Genomic DNA, 19,265 nt, shown 5'->3' with positions numbered 1-19,265 from the left:
TGCACTTAAAGAAACTTTCAAAATGTTCCAGATTGACTGACCTTCATGTTAAGTAATGATGGACTGTCATTTCTCTTTGTTTTTTGAGCTGTTCTTGCCATAATATGGACTTGGCCTTTTACCAAATAGGGCTATCTTCTGTGTACGACCCCTTCCTTGTATTGGCTCAAACGCATTAAGGAAAGAATTCCACAAATGAACTTTTAACAAGGCACACCTGTTAATTGAAACGCTGCCTCATGTAGTTGGTTGAGAGAATGCCAAGAGTGTGCAAAGCTGTCATCAAAGCAAAAGGGTGGCTACTTTGAAGAATCTCAAATATAAAATATATTTTGAATTAACACTTTTTTGGTTACGACATGATTCCATATGTGTTATTTCATAGTTTTGATGTCTTCACTATTATTCTACAATGTAAAAAATAGTGAAGAACCCTGGAATGAGTAGATGTGTCCACACTTTTGACTGGTACTATCTATATATACATACATACATACATATATATATATATATATATATATATATATATATATATATATATATAGTATACAAAACATTAAAAAAAGGTTTGCTGTGTCTGTCAGCGTAGTGTCCAGAGCATGGAGGCGCTACCAGGAGACAGGCCAGTACATCAGGAGACGTGGAGGAGGCCGTAGGAGGGCAACAACCCAGCAGCAGGACCGCTACCTCCGCCTTTGTGCAAGGAGGTGCACTGCCAGCGCCCTGCAAAATGACCTCCAGCAGGCCACAAATGTGCATGTGTCTGCTCAAACGGTCAGAAACAGACTCCATGAGGGTGGTATGAGGGCCCGACGTCCACAGGTGGGGGTTGTGCTTACAGCCCAACACCGTGCAGGACGTTTGGCATTTGCCAGAGAACACCAAGATTGGCAAATTCGCCACTGGCGCCCTGTGCTCTTCACAGATGAAAGCAGGTTCACACTGAGCACATGTGACAGACGTGACAGAGTCTGGAGATGCCGTGGAGAACGTTCTGCTGCCTGCAACATCCTCCAGCATGACCGGTTTGGCGATGGGTCAGTCATGGTGTGGGGTGGCATTTCTTTGTGGGGCCGCACAGCCCACCATGTGCTCGCCAGAGGTAGCCTGACTGCCATTAGGTACCCGAGATGAGATCCTCAGACCCCTTGTGAGACCATATGCTGACACATGCACATTTGTGGCCTGCTGGAGGTCATTTTGCAGGGCTCTGGCAGTGCACCTCCTTGCACAAAGGCGGAGGTAGCGGTCCTGCTGCTGGGTTGTTGCCCTCCTACGGCCTCCTCCACGTCTCCTGATGTACTGGCCTGTCTCCTGGTAGCGCCTCCATGCTCTGGACACTACGCTGACAGACACAGCAAACCTTTTTGCCACAGCTCGCATTGATGTGCCATCCTGGATGAACTGCACTACCTGAGCTACTTGTGTGGGTTGTAGACTCCGTCTTATGCTACCACTAGAGTGAGAGCACTGCCAGTATTCAAAAGTGACCAAAACATCAGCCAGGAAGCATAGGAACTGAGACGTGGTCTGTGGTCACCACCTGCAGAATCACTCCTTTTTTGGGGGTGTCTTGCTAATTGCCTATAATTTCCACCTTTTGTCTATTCCATTTGCACAACAGCATGTGAAATGTATTGTCAATCAGTGTTGCTTCCTAAGTGGACAGTTTGATTTCACAGAAGTGTGATTGACTTGGAGTTACATTGTGTTGTTTAAGTGTTCCCTTTATTTTTTTGAGCAGTGTATAGTCCCTCTTTTTACTGTTGTTTTTATTTCTTTACTTACCTATTGTTCACCTAACACCTTTTTTGCACTATTGGTTAGAGCCTGTAAGTAAGCATTTCACTGTAAAGTCTACCTACACCTGTTGTATTCGGCGCACGTGACAAATAAACTTTGATTTGATTTGTAACTGTTAGGGTTGCGAATGTTCAACTGAGATAGGAACAATAGCACACCTGAACTTGGTTAAAATAATTGTTTAATTCAAAAGTTAATAAATGGCAAATACAATTTCCGTATATACGGGTTCAATATTTCATCACGCAGGATAAGACAGAGAACTGATTTGTTTCTGACAAAGATATTATATTATACTCTGACAGAGGTTAGTTCCCACTTCCGAGCCGGCCTGTCAGTGTAGAGACTGGGCGTGGTTTAGACTCACCCAGCCTATCGTTGATATTGGCGCCTTAAGCCAGTCCTGGCCCCTTAGCGCATGTGATGTCCCGACGCTGTTGCTGTGTAGATTACGCTCCTTCACCCCAGAGACTGGGGTCAGACAGTTTTATAACATTGTCTGAGATATCTGCACCTGTATACATTGTCCACTGTTCTCGCTCAAGGCTAACAACAGCTTCCCAGCTCCTTATCTGAGCTAACCGTTACTTCCAGCACACACACACAGACATCCAGGCGCCCAAACAGTTTACAATATCAAATCACATTTGTTATAGTATTCAATCACATATAATATAGTTGCTGATCACGTTTATAGTATTCAATCACATATAATATAGTTGCTGATCACGTTTATAGTATTCAATCACATATAATATAGTTGCTGATCACGTTTATAGTATTGGGTTATAGTGCATGACTCAGAACCTCACATATGTTTTTCGTGTGTATAGTTTATCTGTTATTGTCTATTCAGCAGTCTCCTGATTCACCCCCCTCCTGTGTCTCTCTAAGATTAGCACAGTCTCGGTCACACAGTACAGCGCCCACACTACTGATACATTTGTTGCATACACACACATATTTCATACACACACACATTTCAGACTGCTTGTTCATGGTTAGGCCCTGAGCACTGGTAAAAGTGAGAACAATGGAAAATGCAGGTTCACAAGAGTCAGCAATTCAAACTTTAATGCATCAGAAGCCCTACTAGCTTATAGTTAGTTAAGTATGTCAAAAAACCTTATAAAAACCCCACATAACCATGCTTATATCTGGATCCATATCTGGCCTCTGCAGCAGGGTGTCTGTGGGCAGGAAGTGGTGCTCAAACCTCCTCCCACATGGGGCTCGGATGGCAAGGAGTAAACTCCTAGAATCGGGAGTGCCAGGGGGGAATACTGGTGGGCTGTCGGTCTCTGGGGTTGTGGCCATCACACTGAGGTCCAGAGGGTTGGGGTGGGGCAGACCTTGCCTATCTCCGGGTTGCTCTGGGATGATGCCCGGGTCCTCACTGAGGACAGTTGGTTGTCGGACAGACAGCTTGGATTTCTTCTCCTCCACACAACTCAAAGACACCCTCCTCTGATGCCTTCTTCTCAATTGAGGGGAGGGGCTTGTATTTGTTCCAAGGGAAGAGAGGGTAGCTCAGGAACATTATCTAGGTAGTATGGGACTTCGTCCACACTCAGCTGGCTGTGATAGCGGGAAGGAGGCAGCGATCTGACCTGTTGTAGCCCATTGAAGGAGGCTTGGGGATCATTGGTGTGTCGTGGAAGCTGGCAGCCACGTCCACGTTTGGAGTGTGGCTCAAACTGGGTTGACAACGCCCTTTCGAGGACTTTGGCCTGGTCAAATGCATTCTTCTCCACAGGAGTAGAATGGTTTATATGCGACTCAACTCTGAAAGATGGGAGATAGTCAAGAGAGACCTGAAAATACATTGAAGTTATTCCTCTATATTCTTTCTCATCATAGTCACTGTGATGGCATTCTTGCAGAAAGCCACTGGGTGTGCAGACTTTTGTACCATCACTGGTGAAATAAAACATGGCTAGCTAGCTAACTATATGTATGCTCCTCAGGGTTGGAGCAAAAGCCTTCATACCCGGTAGCTGCTCAGGAGGAGACTGGCCACCCCTTTTGAGAGCACTGGCCAACTTGCAAGCTGAGCTAGCTAATCGTATTGACATGCTAGTGAGAGAACATGTAACGTTACTGCACTTGATTTCCTTGTTGACCAGTAACAGTAGCTAGCAAATTAGCTAGTGTTAGCTAGCTAAGCTGTCAGATCCAAGTAGATAACAAAGAGGGGACATACTTGCCTCTAGAATAACAGTGCAAGATAGGAATAATAGCAAACATATCTGCAGCATACCTTGCATTTTAGCAGATAGATAAGTCTCGCTTTTGTTTGTCAACACTCCAGCGGGAAGTTGAGGCTTTTTCAGCAGGCAGCGTCACTCAAACTATCAACACAGCTATCGTTACCTTGACAACGCTGCTCGCCTCGCACGCTCCCACATCAACAGGTGCCCCCTGGTGCAAGCCAAGGAGCGTGCAGAATCAGTAGCATCCATTCCATTTCTATCACAACTGCCTCCAGTCCAAACAGAGATGTTTTGCACTGTGCAAGAACTGTAATTGAAACATTACACCAGATTTAACACTAATATCCTTCTTCAATCTTAGGTTATATAACATCACGACAAAATGATAGAGATACATAAATCAATGCAGAAATAGAACAAAAACAACATAGCTTAGGCCTATCATGTCACAGTGTATAACTTAATTCATAGTCAACAGAAAACATTTAAAACTGTAAAATAACTGGTTTATATTTAAAAAAATCAAATGTCTATCTTGAGATTTAACAAGACAGGCACACAACCTTTAAATCTGCTAGTGCATTTGTAATGATACAAAACCTACTTTGAGAGATAAACTATGATGCATAATTAAAGTACATTAAGGAGAAAATGTAATGCCAGAAACGTGTGTTGAACAAAAACAGCACTGGAAGCCATAGATTTACATTTAGAAAGAAACATATGGGTAATGTTGCCTTATATCATAATGTACATATTATATACAATAATAATCCCCTCCTTATACACCATAAATGGTCACCAAGAAAAGATTGAGAGCAGCATGGCTTGCCAGCATTGATGTGCTGGTTGGACCAGTAGAGCTACAGTAGCTTGGTGGTCACAGATCGGTTCATGCAGTCTTACCAACTCCTATGAACAATTCCATTGGAGTTGGTAAGACACAAACAGATCTAGGACCACCAGGCTACTACTACAGTACTTTCTGCCTACTAGGGCAACTCCAGTATGTTGTTCTGGGCATAGAGGTCCTCTGTCACTTTGTATACCTCAGAGATGAGAGGCAGTGTGTCCCCTAGCACAGCCATCACCTGCTCTGGGCTACCTACATTCAACACATCAAAGAACGTAGCACGACCTGGGAGAGCCCAGAACGCTGTGCCGGCAGCCTTGCGGATGATCCATGCATGATGTTGGGCGAGGGACTCATTATAGGCCTCAGAGCACATGACCGAGGTATTGCTGTCCTCAGTGCTGGTTCGTAGCCTCTCCAGGAATAGCTCCAGCCAGCGTAGGGCACGGTGCAGCCTCAGGAGGGTGCGGCAGCCGGACTCTGGGAAACTGTCTCTCTTGGTCAGGTCCACCAGTTGGCTGTCCAGTTCATACTTGACCATAGACTGGATGGTGACGTAGTGGGCCCCATTCTCACCATTCAGATGGTTGACCAGGATTTGGATCTTGTTGACAGCATCCTTGGAGATGAAGGAAAACACACTCCCCAGGCAGTTCATGAATCTGGAAATAAAGGACAATAAACACATTTTAATCAGACACATAAAGACTGGTGTTTTGCGGGTACTATTTAATGAAGCTGCCAGTTGAGGACTTGTGAGGTGTCTGTTTCTCAATCTAGACACTCTAATATACTTGTCCTCTTGCTCAGTTGTGCACCGGGGCCTCCCACTCTTCTGTCTATTCTGGTTAGAGCCAGTTTGCGCTGTTCTGTGAAGGGAGTAGTACACAGCATTGTACAAGATCTTCAGTTTCTTTGCAATTTCTCGCATGGAATAGCCTTCATTTCTCAGAACAAGAATAGACTGACAAGTTTGTTTCTAGCTATTTTGAGACTGTAATCGAACCCACAAATGCTGATGCTCCAGATACTCAACTAGTCTAAAGAAGGCCAGTTTTATTGCTTCTTTAAATCAGAACCACAGTGTTCAGCTGTGCTAACATAATTGCAAAAGGGTTTTCTAATGATCAATTAGCCTTTTGAAATTATAAACTTGGATTAGCTAACACAACGTGCCATTGGAACACAGGAGTGATGGTTGCTGATAATGGGCCTCTGTATGCCTATGTAGATATTCTTTTTTTTATTTTTATCAGCCATTTCCAGCTACAATAGTGATTTACAACATTAACAATGTCTACACTGTATTTCTGATCGATTTGATGTTATGTTAATGGACAAAAAAATGTGCTTTTCTTTCATAAAGAAGGACATTTATAAGTGACCCCAAACTTTTGAACGGTAGTGCAAATGTATGTGAATAAACAGTATGTGAATAAACAGTATGTGAATAAAAAGGTGTGGATATAAGTAGTTATATAGTATGAGTGATGAATAAAATACAGTATATACATATAAAGTGGGTAAAACAGTATGTAAACATTATTAAAGTGAGCAGTGTTCAATGACTCTAGGTGCATAGGGCAGCAGTCTAATTTCCAGGGTAAAGTACAGGGTAGTAGACGGTTAGTGCGTGTCTAAGGTGCATGGCAGGTTACTGGGCGCAGGCCGGCTAGTGGTGACTGTTTAACAGTCGGATGGCCTGGAGATAGAATCTGTTTATCAGTCTTTTGGTCCCAGCTTTGATGCACCTGTACTGTCTCCAGGCCATGGCTCGGGTGCCCAAGGTCATCCTTAGGAATTCTTCTTGGCCTTGCTGTGACACCGGGTGCTGTAACATTACATGTCCTGGAGGGTAGGTAGTTTACCAGCTACCAGTAATTACCTGAGCATCTAGGCTTACTGTAGCATTTAAACGACTTACCTTACGAGACCACGCCACCCTGCTACGTAATGTTCAATGAATACTTCTTTGTGTTCAGAGAGGCATGACTTAAAAGTGTCAAGAACCTCTTGTAAAGTGAATTTCAGATCCTCCGATGCTACAGCCATGGCTACCCGGAAGTACGTCTAAAAATGATCAATAATAAACAGTAGCGATTTTAGAAGCTTGACTGGGTTCTATTTAACCTCTGATCTTTGATAACCGATCATAATAACACATTTCTACCAAAATGATGCATTCTGATAACCCCTTGCAGACCCTGTTTGTCCAGATAACCAAACCACATTGCGCAGGTCTGCGCAGGTCCGAAGCGCGTGAGAACTGCAGTTCCAAAGAGAGTCGATAATGGCGCGTGAAGTGCGTTGTAAAACAGTAGAACAGTCACTAGTAGCACTAGCAAAAACACACGCTGCTATCCCATCGTTCAAAAACAAATCAGCTTCTGGCAGCCATTTATCCAGCGAGCTAAATATATATATTTTTCTTTACAGAAGAGGCTTTATCCACCACAATTTAGCCGCTAGTGTCACCTAGTTGGCACGTCTACGTTTTAATTTCTACCTAGCTAACTAACCAGCTAGCTAGTAGCTACTTGAACTAGCTAACGTTAGTAAAGTTGGCTAACTTTAGATTTCTAGGTAGCTACTTTATCGACCACATTTAGTTTGAATACCCAGCCAGGATGCCTGAGATAAAAGTTACACCACTGGGTAAGTATCACATTTTTATCTGCATGCACGGGCAGACATTTCTCCCAAACACGAAATAATGACTTTGTTGCGCATGCATACAATATCTTAGAGCAGATCTATGGTGGTACTCTCTTTGATTATAACGGGAACGTTACATGAAGAACTTCCAATCTTGAAGGTCAGCTAAACGACATGTTGGGAAATTAGCATGGATGAGATGTTCATTTGTGTATCTCATCCTCTTGTTTCCTCTCAGGTGCTGGACAAGATGTTGGCCGTAGCTGTATCCTTGTCTCTATTGGGGGCAAAAACATTATGCTTGACTGTGGGATGCACATGGGCTTCAATGATGACGTAAGTAGATCCACAGGGTGCTAAGAAGTATGCAATTATATGTCAGTAGATCCACTGTTCTCAATTTGACAGTCAAATACACTTTAGGTTCCTTTGGTGTTCCGTTATTGTGCCATTGTTCTTTTCAGAGAAGATTCCCAGATTTCTCTTACATAACACAACAGGGACGCCTAACAGAATTCTTGGACTGTGTAATTATCAGGTTTGTGGTCTTTTTATGGCACTTAGCTATATCTAGGTACTACTCTTCAGCAAGAGAAACAACCTTATCAGACTCCACACAAAGAGAAAGCGCTTTCTCCCACTCAAGGGCATTCTATCTTTTGATTGATTTTATCTTCTATATTTTAACTGATTACTCACACTAACTCTCCTAGTCATTTCCACTTGGACCACTGTGGTGCTCTGCCGTACATGAGTGAGATGGTGGGCTACGATGGCCCCATCTACATGACCCACCCCACCAAGGCCATCTGCCCTATCTTGCTGGAAGACTTCAGGAAGATCACTGTGGACAAGAAGGGAGAAACCAACTTCTTCACATCCCAGATGATCAAGGACTGCATGAAGAAAGTAGTCCCTTTGAACCTCCACCAGACTGTCCAGGTATACAGTCCTGATATGTACCTTTTTTAATTGATAAAGTCAGGTCTTAGAAGTACTCCAAGTGTAGCCTGGTTCCATATCTATTTGTGTGGTCTTGCCAACTCCCATGGTCATTGTTTGGTATGATAATGATCATAGCAGTTGGCAAGACAGAACAAACAGACCTGGAACCAGGCTACTCCAAGGGTATAACATATAGTGCATTACTTTCTCAATGATGGCCAAGAAACCACATTTGGAGGTAGTATTAGTGTATGGAATGATGTATTGCGTTGATTCTGTCATGGTTTCTTAGGTAGATGATGAGCTGGAGATCAAGGCTTACTATGCAGGCCACGTCCTAGGAGCTGCTATGGTGCAGATCAAAGTAGGATCTGAGTCTGTGGTCTACACTGTGAGTATTAGCCTATTAATAGAACTGGTCTTATTATTGATCAATGCATGAATCGTGTGATTTCCTTGAAGTAACTTATCCTTACTTGCTTTTGCAGGGTGACTATAACATGACACCAGACAGACATTTAGGGTAAGTGGTGATTTATTTTGTTTCATGTAACATGATTTAGATCAATGCCTATGTGTTCTATAATAAACCATTTTTATTTTGTTGTCATAGGGCTGCGTGGATCGATAAGTGTCGGCCAGACATCCTCATCTCAGAGTCCACCTACGCCACCACCATCCGTGACTCCAAGAGGTGCAGGGAGAGGGACTTCCTGAAGAAAGTACACGAGACAGTGGAGAGAGGGGGGAAGGTGAGGGCCACCACACAGGTTTTTTCTGTCCCTATAGCTCATTCTGTCTCTCCAGTACTCGTGTCCTAAAGGATTAAATGTTGTGCTCTCAGGTTCTGATTCCGGTCTTTGCCCTGGGTAGAGCTCAGGAACTGTGCATTCTATTGGAAACATTCTGGTAAGGTTTCTATTCCAAATTCGATTAGCATTAGTCTAGCTAATGTTCTTTTGTTAAGATGATGTTCATTTTGTGTCTTGATGACTGGATAAGCAATCAGGGAATGATGTAAAAGCCTCTCCTCTCTTTCCACAGGGAGCGGATGAACATGAAGGCCCCCATCTACTTCTCCACGGGGCTCACAGAGAAAGCCAATCACTACTACAAACTCTTCATCACCTGGACCAATCAGAAGATCAGAAAAACCTTTGTACAGAGAAACATGTTTGAGTTCAAACACATTAAGGCCTTTGATCGCTCCTACGCAGACAACCCTGGACCAATGGTGGAGAAACATCACCATCATATTTGCATGCTACTACTAAAACCTTGTTTACAGTTGGAACCGTTTTATGTTTAGGCATTGATATGCTTTAGATACAGACAAGTCCAATGATTTGTCCATTATAGATGCTATTCTTCTTACCCCAGTGAATATTCTACATAGTCACTGGAGACCCGTTGTCTAAAAGTAAAACATCTGACGCACACCCAAAAATGTTTGTGAAGATGCTGACTAATGGAGAGTATACTATATAAAAATCCAGAGCATACTATATTCTCCCAAAAATGTAATGGGTAAACCTAATTTATTTATTTATTAAAAACAGGTGTATCCAGGTGAAAGCTATGATCCGTTATTGATGTCACCTGTTAAATCCACTTCAATTAGTGTAGAAGACAGGTTAAAGAAAGATTTTTAAGCCTTGAGACATGGATTGTGGTGTGCCATTCAGAGGGTGAATGGGCAACACAAAAGATTTAAGTGCCTTTGAATGGGATATGGTAGTAGGTGCCAGGCGCACTGGTTTGAGTGTGTCAAGAACTGCACCACTGCTGGGTTTTTCACGTTCCAACAGTTTCCCGTGTGTCAAGTATGGTTCACCACCCAAAGGACATCCAGCCAACTTGACACAACTGTGGGAAGCATAGGAGTCAACATGGGCCAGCATCTCTGTGGAACTCTTTCGACACAGAGTTCATGCCCCTACGAAAGGCAAAAGAGGGTGCAACTCAATATTAGGAAGGTGTTACTAATGTTTTCTACACTCAGTGTAGAGTGTGTGACTTTATTGATTTGTATAGTTTTTATGAATGGCATTGTTGAAATAACACTACTGAAATGTGTGTGTTCTGTCAGGTGGTCTTTGCCACCCCAGGAATGCTGCATGCTGGTCAGTCTCTACAGATATTCAAGAAGTGGGCTGGCAACGAGAAGAATATGGTAAGTCCCATTTGAGATATGTCAGTTACGGAGTGTGAATTTGGGCGAAAATCAATTCTACTTTTCATTTTCTGTTAATCAGATCATTATGCCTGGGTATTGTGTGCAAGGCACCATCGGACACAAGATCCTGAATGGTCAAAAGAAACTGGAGATGGAGAATAGACAAACGGTAATGCAAGATTGTATTTAACTTCATGATTTTACTGCAGTAACAGATATCAAATGGATAAAGTGAAATTGAGAGATGTGAGCCGGCCTGTTGTCGTTTGTCTGCTGACCTTTGCCATCTGTGACCCCTACAGTTGGAGGTGAAGCTGCAGGTGGAGTACATGTCGTTCAGCGCCCATGCAGACGCTAAGGGCATCATGCAGCTCATCCGCATGGCAGAGCCTCGCAACATGCTGCTGGTGCACGGAGAGGCCAAGAAGATGGAGTTCCTCAAGGACAAGATCGAGCAGGAGTTCAGTGAGTGACACCTGGATGTCCTTGTAACAATATTTACTTCAAGAATGTTAGGGCTTCAGAGAGAAGGATATATATACTGTACCAGTGGTTCCCTAACTTTTTATAGTCCCGTACCCCTTCAAACATTCAACCACACACACACTATACAATACATTTATTAAACATAAGAATTTGTGTTTTTGTCACAACCCAGCTCGTCGGAAGTGACAAAGAGCTCTTATAGGACCATGGCACAAATAATAATATCATAATAATCAATCATTTTGCTCTTTATTTAACCATCTTACATATAAAACCTTATTTGTTCATCAAAAATTGTGAATAACTCACCACAGGTTAATGAGATGGGTGTGCTTGAAAGGATGCACATAACTCTGAAATATTGTATTGGAAAGAGTCTGTCTTAAATCATTTTCCACCAGTGGCGTGCCGTGGGCCTGGGCCTTCAGTGAGGTATTACACAGTCCCACCCAAATTAATCCACCTCATTATGATGCCATGGCTCTAGACACTATACATTTAGACAGAAACGCAGTATAACCAGGCGTTGCGTCACCTTGAAATTGACATTTGACAAAAACATGACACAATCAATGAGTCTTTTCAATATTTCCCTTCACCTTTTCATTGTGCAGCTCCGTTGCCCTGCGCGCGTGTTCTTTGAGCTGTAGATCCACTCCGGTGTCCCCAAAAGTTTTCAAAAGCACCATTGCTTGTTAGTGCCCAGCCGTACTTTAGTGTCTCGTTGCTGCCTTGGTTAGACAACTCAAGTTTGCAAAGCCAGTGTGGCCCCAAACACCAAATCGATCACTTGCAAATAATAGGCATTCCCAGCAGTACAGTTTGCAGTGCTTCTCGGAGCCAAGGAGCCATTGACAGCGCTCGTAGTTGAAACTTTGAAAGTGGCGAGCGAACGAAGCCCTTTCCCGCCTGTGACAAGCTTTGTGGCGTCGGGCGACCTCTCCTTACAATGTCTAACTTTTCTTGAAAAGTTCGTCTTGAGAATGGCGTTATAATTATATCCTCGACCAAATCGATATCTTCTCCTCCTTCCGCCATTGTGGGTTGAAAAAACAGCTTAGTAGTACGCGAATTAATTCGTTTATCAAATTCAGTTTCCTAGATCTCCATAGGACCTGCCTCTCAATATTGGTAATCCAATCAAAAGACGTGCACGCACTACGCCTGCTAGCTGGCTCCTGTGTAACACTGGAGCCAGCCAGCAGGCGTACAATAGCCAACTCTAAAGCTGATTGGTTGACACAAAATTTTCATTTCCATTCACTATAAGCGACAAGCGCCCGCACTGTTGATTCTGAAAGCCTGAGGGCAGATTTTAGACCCCTGGCAACACATGATGGCTGAATATGATTGGATAAAAGATCTAACATAAAGACAAGCCCTCCAAATCTCAACCTGGGGCTGGAAGCAGTGCAACCAAGAGGAAAGCTATGAAATGAAGAGTATAACTCTTACTCTGGGGAATAATTTAATACATATTTGTGGGAAAATATATTTTAAAAAAAAAATTATATTCTGATGATGTTTAGGCCAGCAGAGAAGGCCTTGCAGGCCCTGACGGCCCACCACTGTTTTCCACACAGTCTGTGCCTGTATTTAGTTTATGCTAGTGAGGGCCGAGAATCAACTCTCACATAGGTACGTGGTTTCAAAGGGCATATGTGTCTTAACAGCGCGATTTGCCAAGGCAGGATACTCGGAGCGCAGCCCGATCCTGAAATCTGGCAGTGGCTTCTGATTAAATAACATTTTCACAGAACTGCTTGTTGCAATTTGGATGAGTCTCTCTTGTTCAGATATCGGTCAGTGGATTGGAGGCAGGGCATGAAAGGGATAACGAATCCAGTTGTTTGTGTCATCCATTTCGGGACAGTACCTGCGTAATTGCGTACCCAGCTCACCCAGGTGCTTCGCTATATCACATTTGACATTGTCCGTAAGCTTGAGTTCATTTGCACACAATATCATACAATGATGGAAAGACCTGTGTTTTGTCCTTGTTAATGCAGACAGAGAAGAGCTCCAACTTCTTAATCATAGCCTCACATTGAATATAGTTGCGGAAGGTCCCTGTAATCCTAGATTTAGATTGTTCAGGCGAGGAAAAAACATCACCCAGATAGGCCAGTCGTGTGAGAAACTCATCATCATGCAAGCTGTCAGACAAGTGGAAAATGATGGTCTGTAAAAATAACTTGAAGCTTGTCTGTCAATTGAAAAAAAACGTGTCAATACTTTGCCCCTTGATAACCAGCGCACTTCTGTATGTTGTAAAAGTGCTACATGGTCGCTTCCCATATCATTGCATAGTGCAGAAAATACACGAGAGTACATGGGCCTTGCTTTAACAAAGTTAACCATTTTCACTGTAGTGTCCAAAACATCTTTCAAGCTGTCAGGCAACAAGAGCCTCTCGGTGGATGCTGCGGTGTCCCCAAGTGGCATCGGGAGCAAATGCTTGCACGCGCGTTACCACTCCACTATGTTTCCCTGTCATGGCTTTTGCGCCATCAGTACAGATACCAACACATCTTGACCACCAAAGTCCATTTGATGTCACAAAGCTGTCCAGTACTTTAAAAATATTCTCTCCTGGTTTCCAAAAGAGGATGTCTTCCTTAATTGACCCCCCATAAACATAACAGACATATACCAGGAGCTGTGCCAGGCCCGCCAAGTCTGCTGTAATGCATAGAATTCACTGGCTTGTATGCAAAGCAGTAATTGTTTCAAAACATCTCCTGCCATGTCACTGATGCATCGTGAAACAATAGCATGGGGCTTGCCTGTCCAAGCCACTCGGTAGCTCACCATATAAGATGCTTCTAGCCCCTTCTTATTAATGATATCTGTTGCTTTTATACATGTCTTACTACTGGAAAGGTGTCTTAATTCTCGCTCCAAAAACTCCTGTGGCTTGTTTTTCAAATTGACATGTTTTGTTTCTAAATGTCTGCGCAAGAGTGTTTTTTTCCCATCGAGTTGTGAGATAGTACTTTTGCACATAACACAATGTGGCTGAGGAAAGGCACTACTCCCAATGTAAGTGAACCCCAAATCAATGTAGTTCTCATCATATTTGCGCCTCTTTGATGGTCCAACGTCCCTGTCGATTGTTCGTTGCTTTCCTGGGTAAGGGGGCTGTTGCTCTTTGGCTGCATCAGATTCACAACTGTCAGTGTCCATGCTAGCTAGGCTAACAACAAATGTAGAATTACTGATGCTAGCATTGGATGTGCTCGTGGAAGCAGAACAACTTGTCGTCGACTGCTGGTAGTACTTTTTAAAAATCCAATTTCGAGTAAACGGAATGAGCAGCAGCTACGTTTGGCTACATACGGGCCGTTAGTGTAATTCCCGCGAGATAGTAATGGTTAATGTGATTGGATGTTAATTATTTGACCAGGCTACCTGTATTTGACATTGTGTTGTTATTTCACTGAACACTATGATTTAATTTTGTTTTTGGCAGTGAAACGAGGCTGCTCAGGTGAGAGAGAAAAAACTCATCCAAATGTATAGCCCCATTGGGAAAATCTAAATAGACAGTTTTTAAAATGTGATTTTTTTTTATTTATTATTATTATTATTTTATTTTTTGCCCCTTTTCTCCCCAATTTTCGTGGTATCCAATCGCTAGTAATTACTATCTTGTCTCATCGCTACAACTCCCGTACGGGCTCGGGAGAGACGAAGGTCGAAAGTCATGCGTCCTCCGAAGCACAACCCAACCAAGCCGCACTGCTTCTTTAACACAGCGCGCCTCCAACCCGGAAGCCAGCCGCACCAATGTGTCGGAGGAAACACCGTGCACCTGGCCCCCTTGGTTAGCACGCACTGCGCCCAGCCCGCCACAGGAGTCGCTGGAGCGCGATGAGACAAGGAAATCCCTACCGGCCAAACCCTCCCTTACCCGGACGACGCTAGCCCAATTGTGCGTCGCCCCACGGACCTCCCGGTCGCGGCCGGCTGCGACAGAGCCTGGGGGCGAACCCAGAGACTCTGGTGGCGCAGAGACCACTGCGCCACCCGGGAGGCCAAAATGTGAATATTTTTTAACTTGGAAAAAGTGAATCACATTTTTGTTTGGCGTACCCCCAACGGCATTGTGTGTAACCCTGGGGATATTATTATTATTATTATTATTTATTTATTTTTACCTTTATTTAACTAGGCAAGTCAGTTAGAACAAATTCTTATTTACATTGGCAGCCTAGGAACTGCCTTGTTCAGGGGCAGAACAACAGATTTTTATATTGTCAGCTTCGGGATTCAATATAGCAACCTTTCAGTTACTGGCCCAATGCTCTAAATACTAAGCTACCTGCCGCCCCATGACATTGTGTTGTTATTTCACCTGAGTGAGAATGGGTGCAACCATGGGTGGGCCTGGGAGGACATAGGCCCACCCATTGGGGAGCCAGGCCCAGCCAATCAGAATGAGTTATTCCCCACAAAAGGGCTTTATTACAGACAGAAATATTCCTCAGCACCATTCCCCCCTTATGGTAGAGAAATTAACATACAATTCTCTGGCAACAGCTCTGTTAGACATTCCTGCAGTCAACACGCCAATTGCACACTCCCTCAAAACTTGAAACATCTGTGTCATTGTGTTATGTGACACAAATTCACATTTTAGAGTGGCCTTTTATTGTTCCCAGCACAAGGTGCACCTGTGTAATAATCATGCTGTTAATCAGCTTCTTGATATGCTACACCTGTCAGGTGGATGAATTATCTTGGCAAAGGATGTGGAATGTGTTTGAGGATCTTGTCAGGAGCACTGGGTAGTGTTCAGTAGGACACAGCGTAGCGTTATGCAACAGAAAATGAAAATCTGTCTTCTTATTGGACAAGTGCATGTTCAACCTCCCTCGTTTTAACTCCATTTGAAAAAAACAATTTCCCTACTGAACACAGCTCTGGTATTATGCCTCATTCGTCTTTCTTTGTGAATGACAGCCATCAACTGCTTCATGCCAGCCAACGGTGAGACCACCACTGTGATCACCAACCCCAGTGTCCCAGTGGACATCTCACTCAACCTGCTCAAGAGGGAGATGGCCCTTGGAGGTATTGTTCAGTACATCTTAGTCATTCTTCATTCTAGCCCACTCTCCCAGTTGATGTGTGTGTTATTCACTGTTTGACTGCAATGCTCCACAGGCCCCTTACCTGACCCGAAAAAGCCTCGTACCATGCACGGGACCCTGATCATGAAGGATAATGTAAGTTCTGAATTCCACCAACTGCCGTTCATACAACGTAGTGATACTCTGATTTATATATTTATGATAGAAAACTTAACTATGGCCTTGCCTAGCTAATTCAGATATGCTAGTAATTCAAGTTGTTTTTTCTCTGCCTTTGGCCTTGCCTTGTGAGTGACCTCTTGTTGCCCTGTGTTCCGCTCTCTCTCTCTCACCCCGTGTTCCCTCCTTTCCCTCCTGTGTTCCTCCTGGGTGTAGAGTCTTCGGCTGGTCTCTCCAGAACAGGCTCTCAAGGAGTTGGGCCTCAACGAACACCAGCTCCGCTTCACCTGCCGAGTACAGCTCCAGGACCCACACAGTGACCCCGACACTCTCAGCAGAATCTACACACACCTCAAGAGGTACAGTAAGACTGAGTTTACAATTTTTATTGTGTTTTCAAGTTCTTATTTGGTCAAAGCATGGGCGTAAAATGCACATAGTTTGTTTGGTCTTCTGCAAAAAAATTATAATTTGTATTCACAAAAAGAGGTAGTCACTACTCAGGTCTGATCCACTAACACACCTTCATATAATAATATTAATTACTATTTCTTCTCTGTCTCTGTTCTAGTGTGCTGAAAGGTTATACCATCCAGCACCTCCCAGACGGGACCGTCATGGTGGAGTCTATTGTGATCAAGGTGTCCTCCTCAGCTGAAGAGCCCAACACCAAGGTGCTGCTGCTGTCCTGGAGCTACCAGGTAAGGAGGGCGGCTGTTGAAAATGAGTGTGAGCTATTGTGACGGACCACAGTGTCTGCTTAGCAGTATAGCTTCCTCCCTGTCTGGGTACACTGTCCGTACAACGGATCGAACTAGGGTCCTCTGCCTAACAAACGCACGTGACTACACATTCAACAACATACTAGCCATTTGCGCCACTGAAAAGCTAGCAATTCAGTGATGAGGGGAGGCATTTCAAGCTGTGGAGTGAGCTTGCGGTCCGATCTGAACTACAGTATGTAACACTATACACACTAAGGTGTAGCCCACAACCTTGGAGGGCCTGTGGGTGGGTTTCTATACTGTGTGGCACAAGTCAGTCACCATGTCTTGTGACGCGCTTCTAGTTAACCAAAACCACCAGCTAGCGATGGCGTCAAGTAAGTCTATTTAGAGGAGTATGTAGCAACCACAAGCCATGTTCTTTCTTAAATCTACACCTTTTTACATATCAACAATATCTAAAATGTCAATGATTTGATCAAAATAAACATATCCTATAGATTTACTTGACTCAAGTTGCACCATCCTTTTATCCAATGTTTATTTCAACACAAATTATGTCTACCTTGTGTTATTTGTAGGATGAAGATCTGGGGAGCTTTCTGTCTACTCTGCTGAAGAAAGGACTTCCATCAGGGCTGTCTTCAATGTGACGTAGTTCAGATCGGTGGCAGGAGGCAGAGCGTTGGGCCAGTAATCGAAAGGTCGCTGGTTTGAATCCTTGAGCCGAGTAGGTGAACATTTTTTCTGTGCCCTTGAGCAAGGCACTTAACCCTAATTGCTCCTGTAAATCGCTCTGGATAAGAGTGTCTGCTAAATGACTCAAATGTAAACTATCCCAATGTGTAGCTTACTGTAAAGGTTAGTCTCAATGTGGTACAAAGCTGATTTGAATAAATCTTTTTATAAGAAGGTGTTACTGAACTCTATTTATATTGATATAATCCAAGTCACTAATTATTAATACGCAACAATCAAGTAATTGCATTGTCATTATGTGAGCTCTTAAAGGTCCAATGCAGCAGTTTTTATCTCGATATCAAATAATTTCTGGGTAATAATAAAGTACCTTCATGTGAATGTTTTCAATTAAAATGGTAAAAAATAAACAAAAATAGCTTCTTAGCAAAGAGCAATTTCTCAAGCAAGCAAGTTTGGGGTCACTTGTTTTTTAAAGAAAAGCAACAAAAAAAATCCATTTAAATAACATCAAATTGATGAGAGATACATTGTAATGTTGTAAATGACTATTGTAGCTGGAAATGGCAGATTAAAAAAAATATATATATATATTAAATGGACAATCTAGAGGCCTATTAGCAATCATCACTCCTGCGTTCCAATGGTACGTTGTTAGCTAATCCAAGTTTATAGTTTTAAAAGGCTAATTGATCATTAGAAAATTATGTTAGCACAGCTGAAAACTGCTGTTCTGATTAAAGAAGCAAGTCCTCAACTGGCAGCTTCATTAAATAGTACCCGCAAAACACCAGTCTCAACGTCAACAGTGAAGAGACAACTCTGGGATGCTGGTGTTCTAGGCAGAGTTGCAAAGAAAAAGCCATATCTTAGACTGGCCAATAAAAATAGAAGATTAAGATGGGGAAAAGAACACAGACACTGGACAGAGGAACTCTCCCTAGAAGGCCAGCATCCCTGGGTTGCCTCTTCACTGTTGATATTGAGACTGGTGTTTTACAGGTACTATTTAATGCAGCTGCCAGTTGAGGACTTGTGAGGCATCTGTTTCTCAAACTAGACACTGTGAAGGGAGTTGTACACAGCGTTGCACGAGATCTTCAGTTTCTTGGTAATTTCCCTTTATGGAATAGCCTTCAGAACAAGAATAGACTGACGAGTTTCAGAAGAAAGTTATTTTGTTTCTGGCCATTTTGAGCCTGTAATCGAACACACAAATGCTGATGCTCCAGATACTCAACTAGTCTAAAGAAGGCCAGTTTTATTGCTTCTTTAATCAGAACAACAGCTGTGCTAACATAATTGCAAAAGGGTTTTCTAATGATCAATTAGCCTTTTAAAATTATAAACTTGGATTAGCTAACACAATGTGCCATTGGAACACAGGAGTGATGGTTGCTGATAATACGCCTATGTAGATATTCCATAAAAAATCTACCGTTTCCAGCTACAATA

General features: G+C 43.1%; 2 protein-coding genes and 1 pseudogene across 2 annotated transcripts; 1 reads left to right on the top strand and 2 right to left on the bottom strand.

The window, feature by feature from the left end:
* Positions 1-1,967: 1,967 nt before the first annotated feature.
* LOC129829794 (ceramide-1-phosphate transfer protein-like) lies at positions 1,968-7,110 on the bottom strand. Its single transcript, XM_055891718.1, has 2 exons — positions 6,794-7,110; positions 1,968-5,531 (listed from the first exon to the last, which is right to left on the bottom strand). The coding sequence occupies exons 1-2, from the start codon at positions 6,919-6,921 to the stop codon at positions 5,009-5,011; spliced, it is 651 nt and encodes a 216-aa protein (XP_055747693.1). The 5' UTR covers positions 6,922-7,110; the 3' UTR covers positions 1,968-5,008.
* LOC129829904 (UBX domain-containing protein 10-like) lies at positions 2,876-3,547 on the bottom strand (annotated as a pseudogene).
* Positions 7,111-7,171: 61 nt separating the features above from the next.
* ints11 (integrator complex subunit 11) lies at positions 7,172-18,023 on the top strand. The gene is made up of 17 exons (XM_055891712.1): positions 7,172-7,524; positions 7,763-7,860; positions 7,989-8,062; positions 8,238-8,466; positions 8,762-8,860; positions 8,958-8,992; positions 9,083-9,221; positions 9,314-9,378; positions 9,514-9,703; positions 10,559-10,642; positions 10,725-10,814; positions 10,948-11,110; positions 16,097-16,207; positions 16,301-16,362; positions 16,603-16,745; positions 16,958-17,087; positions 17,693-18,023. Exons 1-17 carry the CDS (start codon positions 7,497-7,499, stop codon positions 17,762-17,764), a joined length of 1,812 nt encoding a protein of 603 aa, XP_055747687.1. The 5' UTR covers positions 7,172-7,496; the 3' UTR covers positions 17,765-18,023.
* Positions 18,024-19,265: the final 1,242 nt, after the last annotated feature.

Source organism: Salvelinus fontinalis, chromosome 31 (assembly GCF_029448725.1).
Source record: "Salvelinus fontinalis isolate EN_2023a chromosome 31, ASM2944872v1, whole genome shotgun sequence".
NCBI lineage: Eukaryota > Metazoa > Chordata > Actinopteri > Salmoniformes > Salmonidae > Salvelinus > Salvelinus fontinalis.
Note: the sequence above shows the minus strand (reverse complement) of the source record. Positions and strands in the feature narration are given on the sequence as shown.

Bases quoted from the DNA above. Each gene is read 5' to 3' on its own strand.
- LOC129829794 (XM_055891718.1), bottom strand. From the start codon at position 6,921: ATGGCTGTAGCATCGGAGGATCTGAAATTCACTTTACAAGAGGTTCTT. The intron at 5,532-6,793 runs GTAAGTCGTTTA...CTTTATTTCCAG, and splicing joins GGGTGGCGTGGTCTCGTAAG to ATTCATGAACTGCCTGGGGA.
- ints11 (XM_055891712.1), top strand. From the start codon at position 7,497: ATGCCTGAGATAAAAGTTACACCACTGG. The intron at 7,861-7,988 runs GTAAGTAGATCC...TGTTCTTTTCAG, and splicing joins ACATGGGCTTCAATGATGAC to AGAAGATTCCCAGATTTCTC. The intron at 8,063-8,237 runs GTTTGTGGTCTT...TAACTCTCCTAG, and splicing joins TTGGACTGTGTAATTATCAG to TCATTTCCACTTGGACCACT.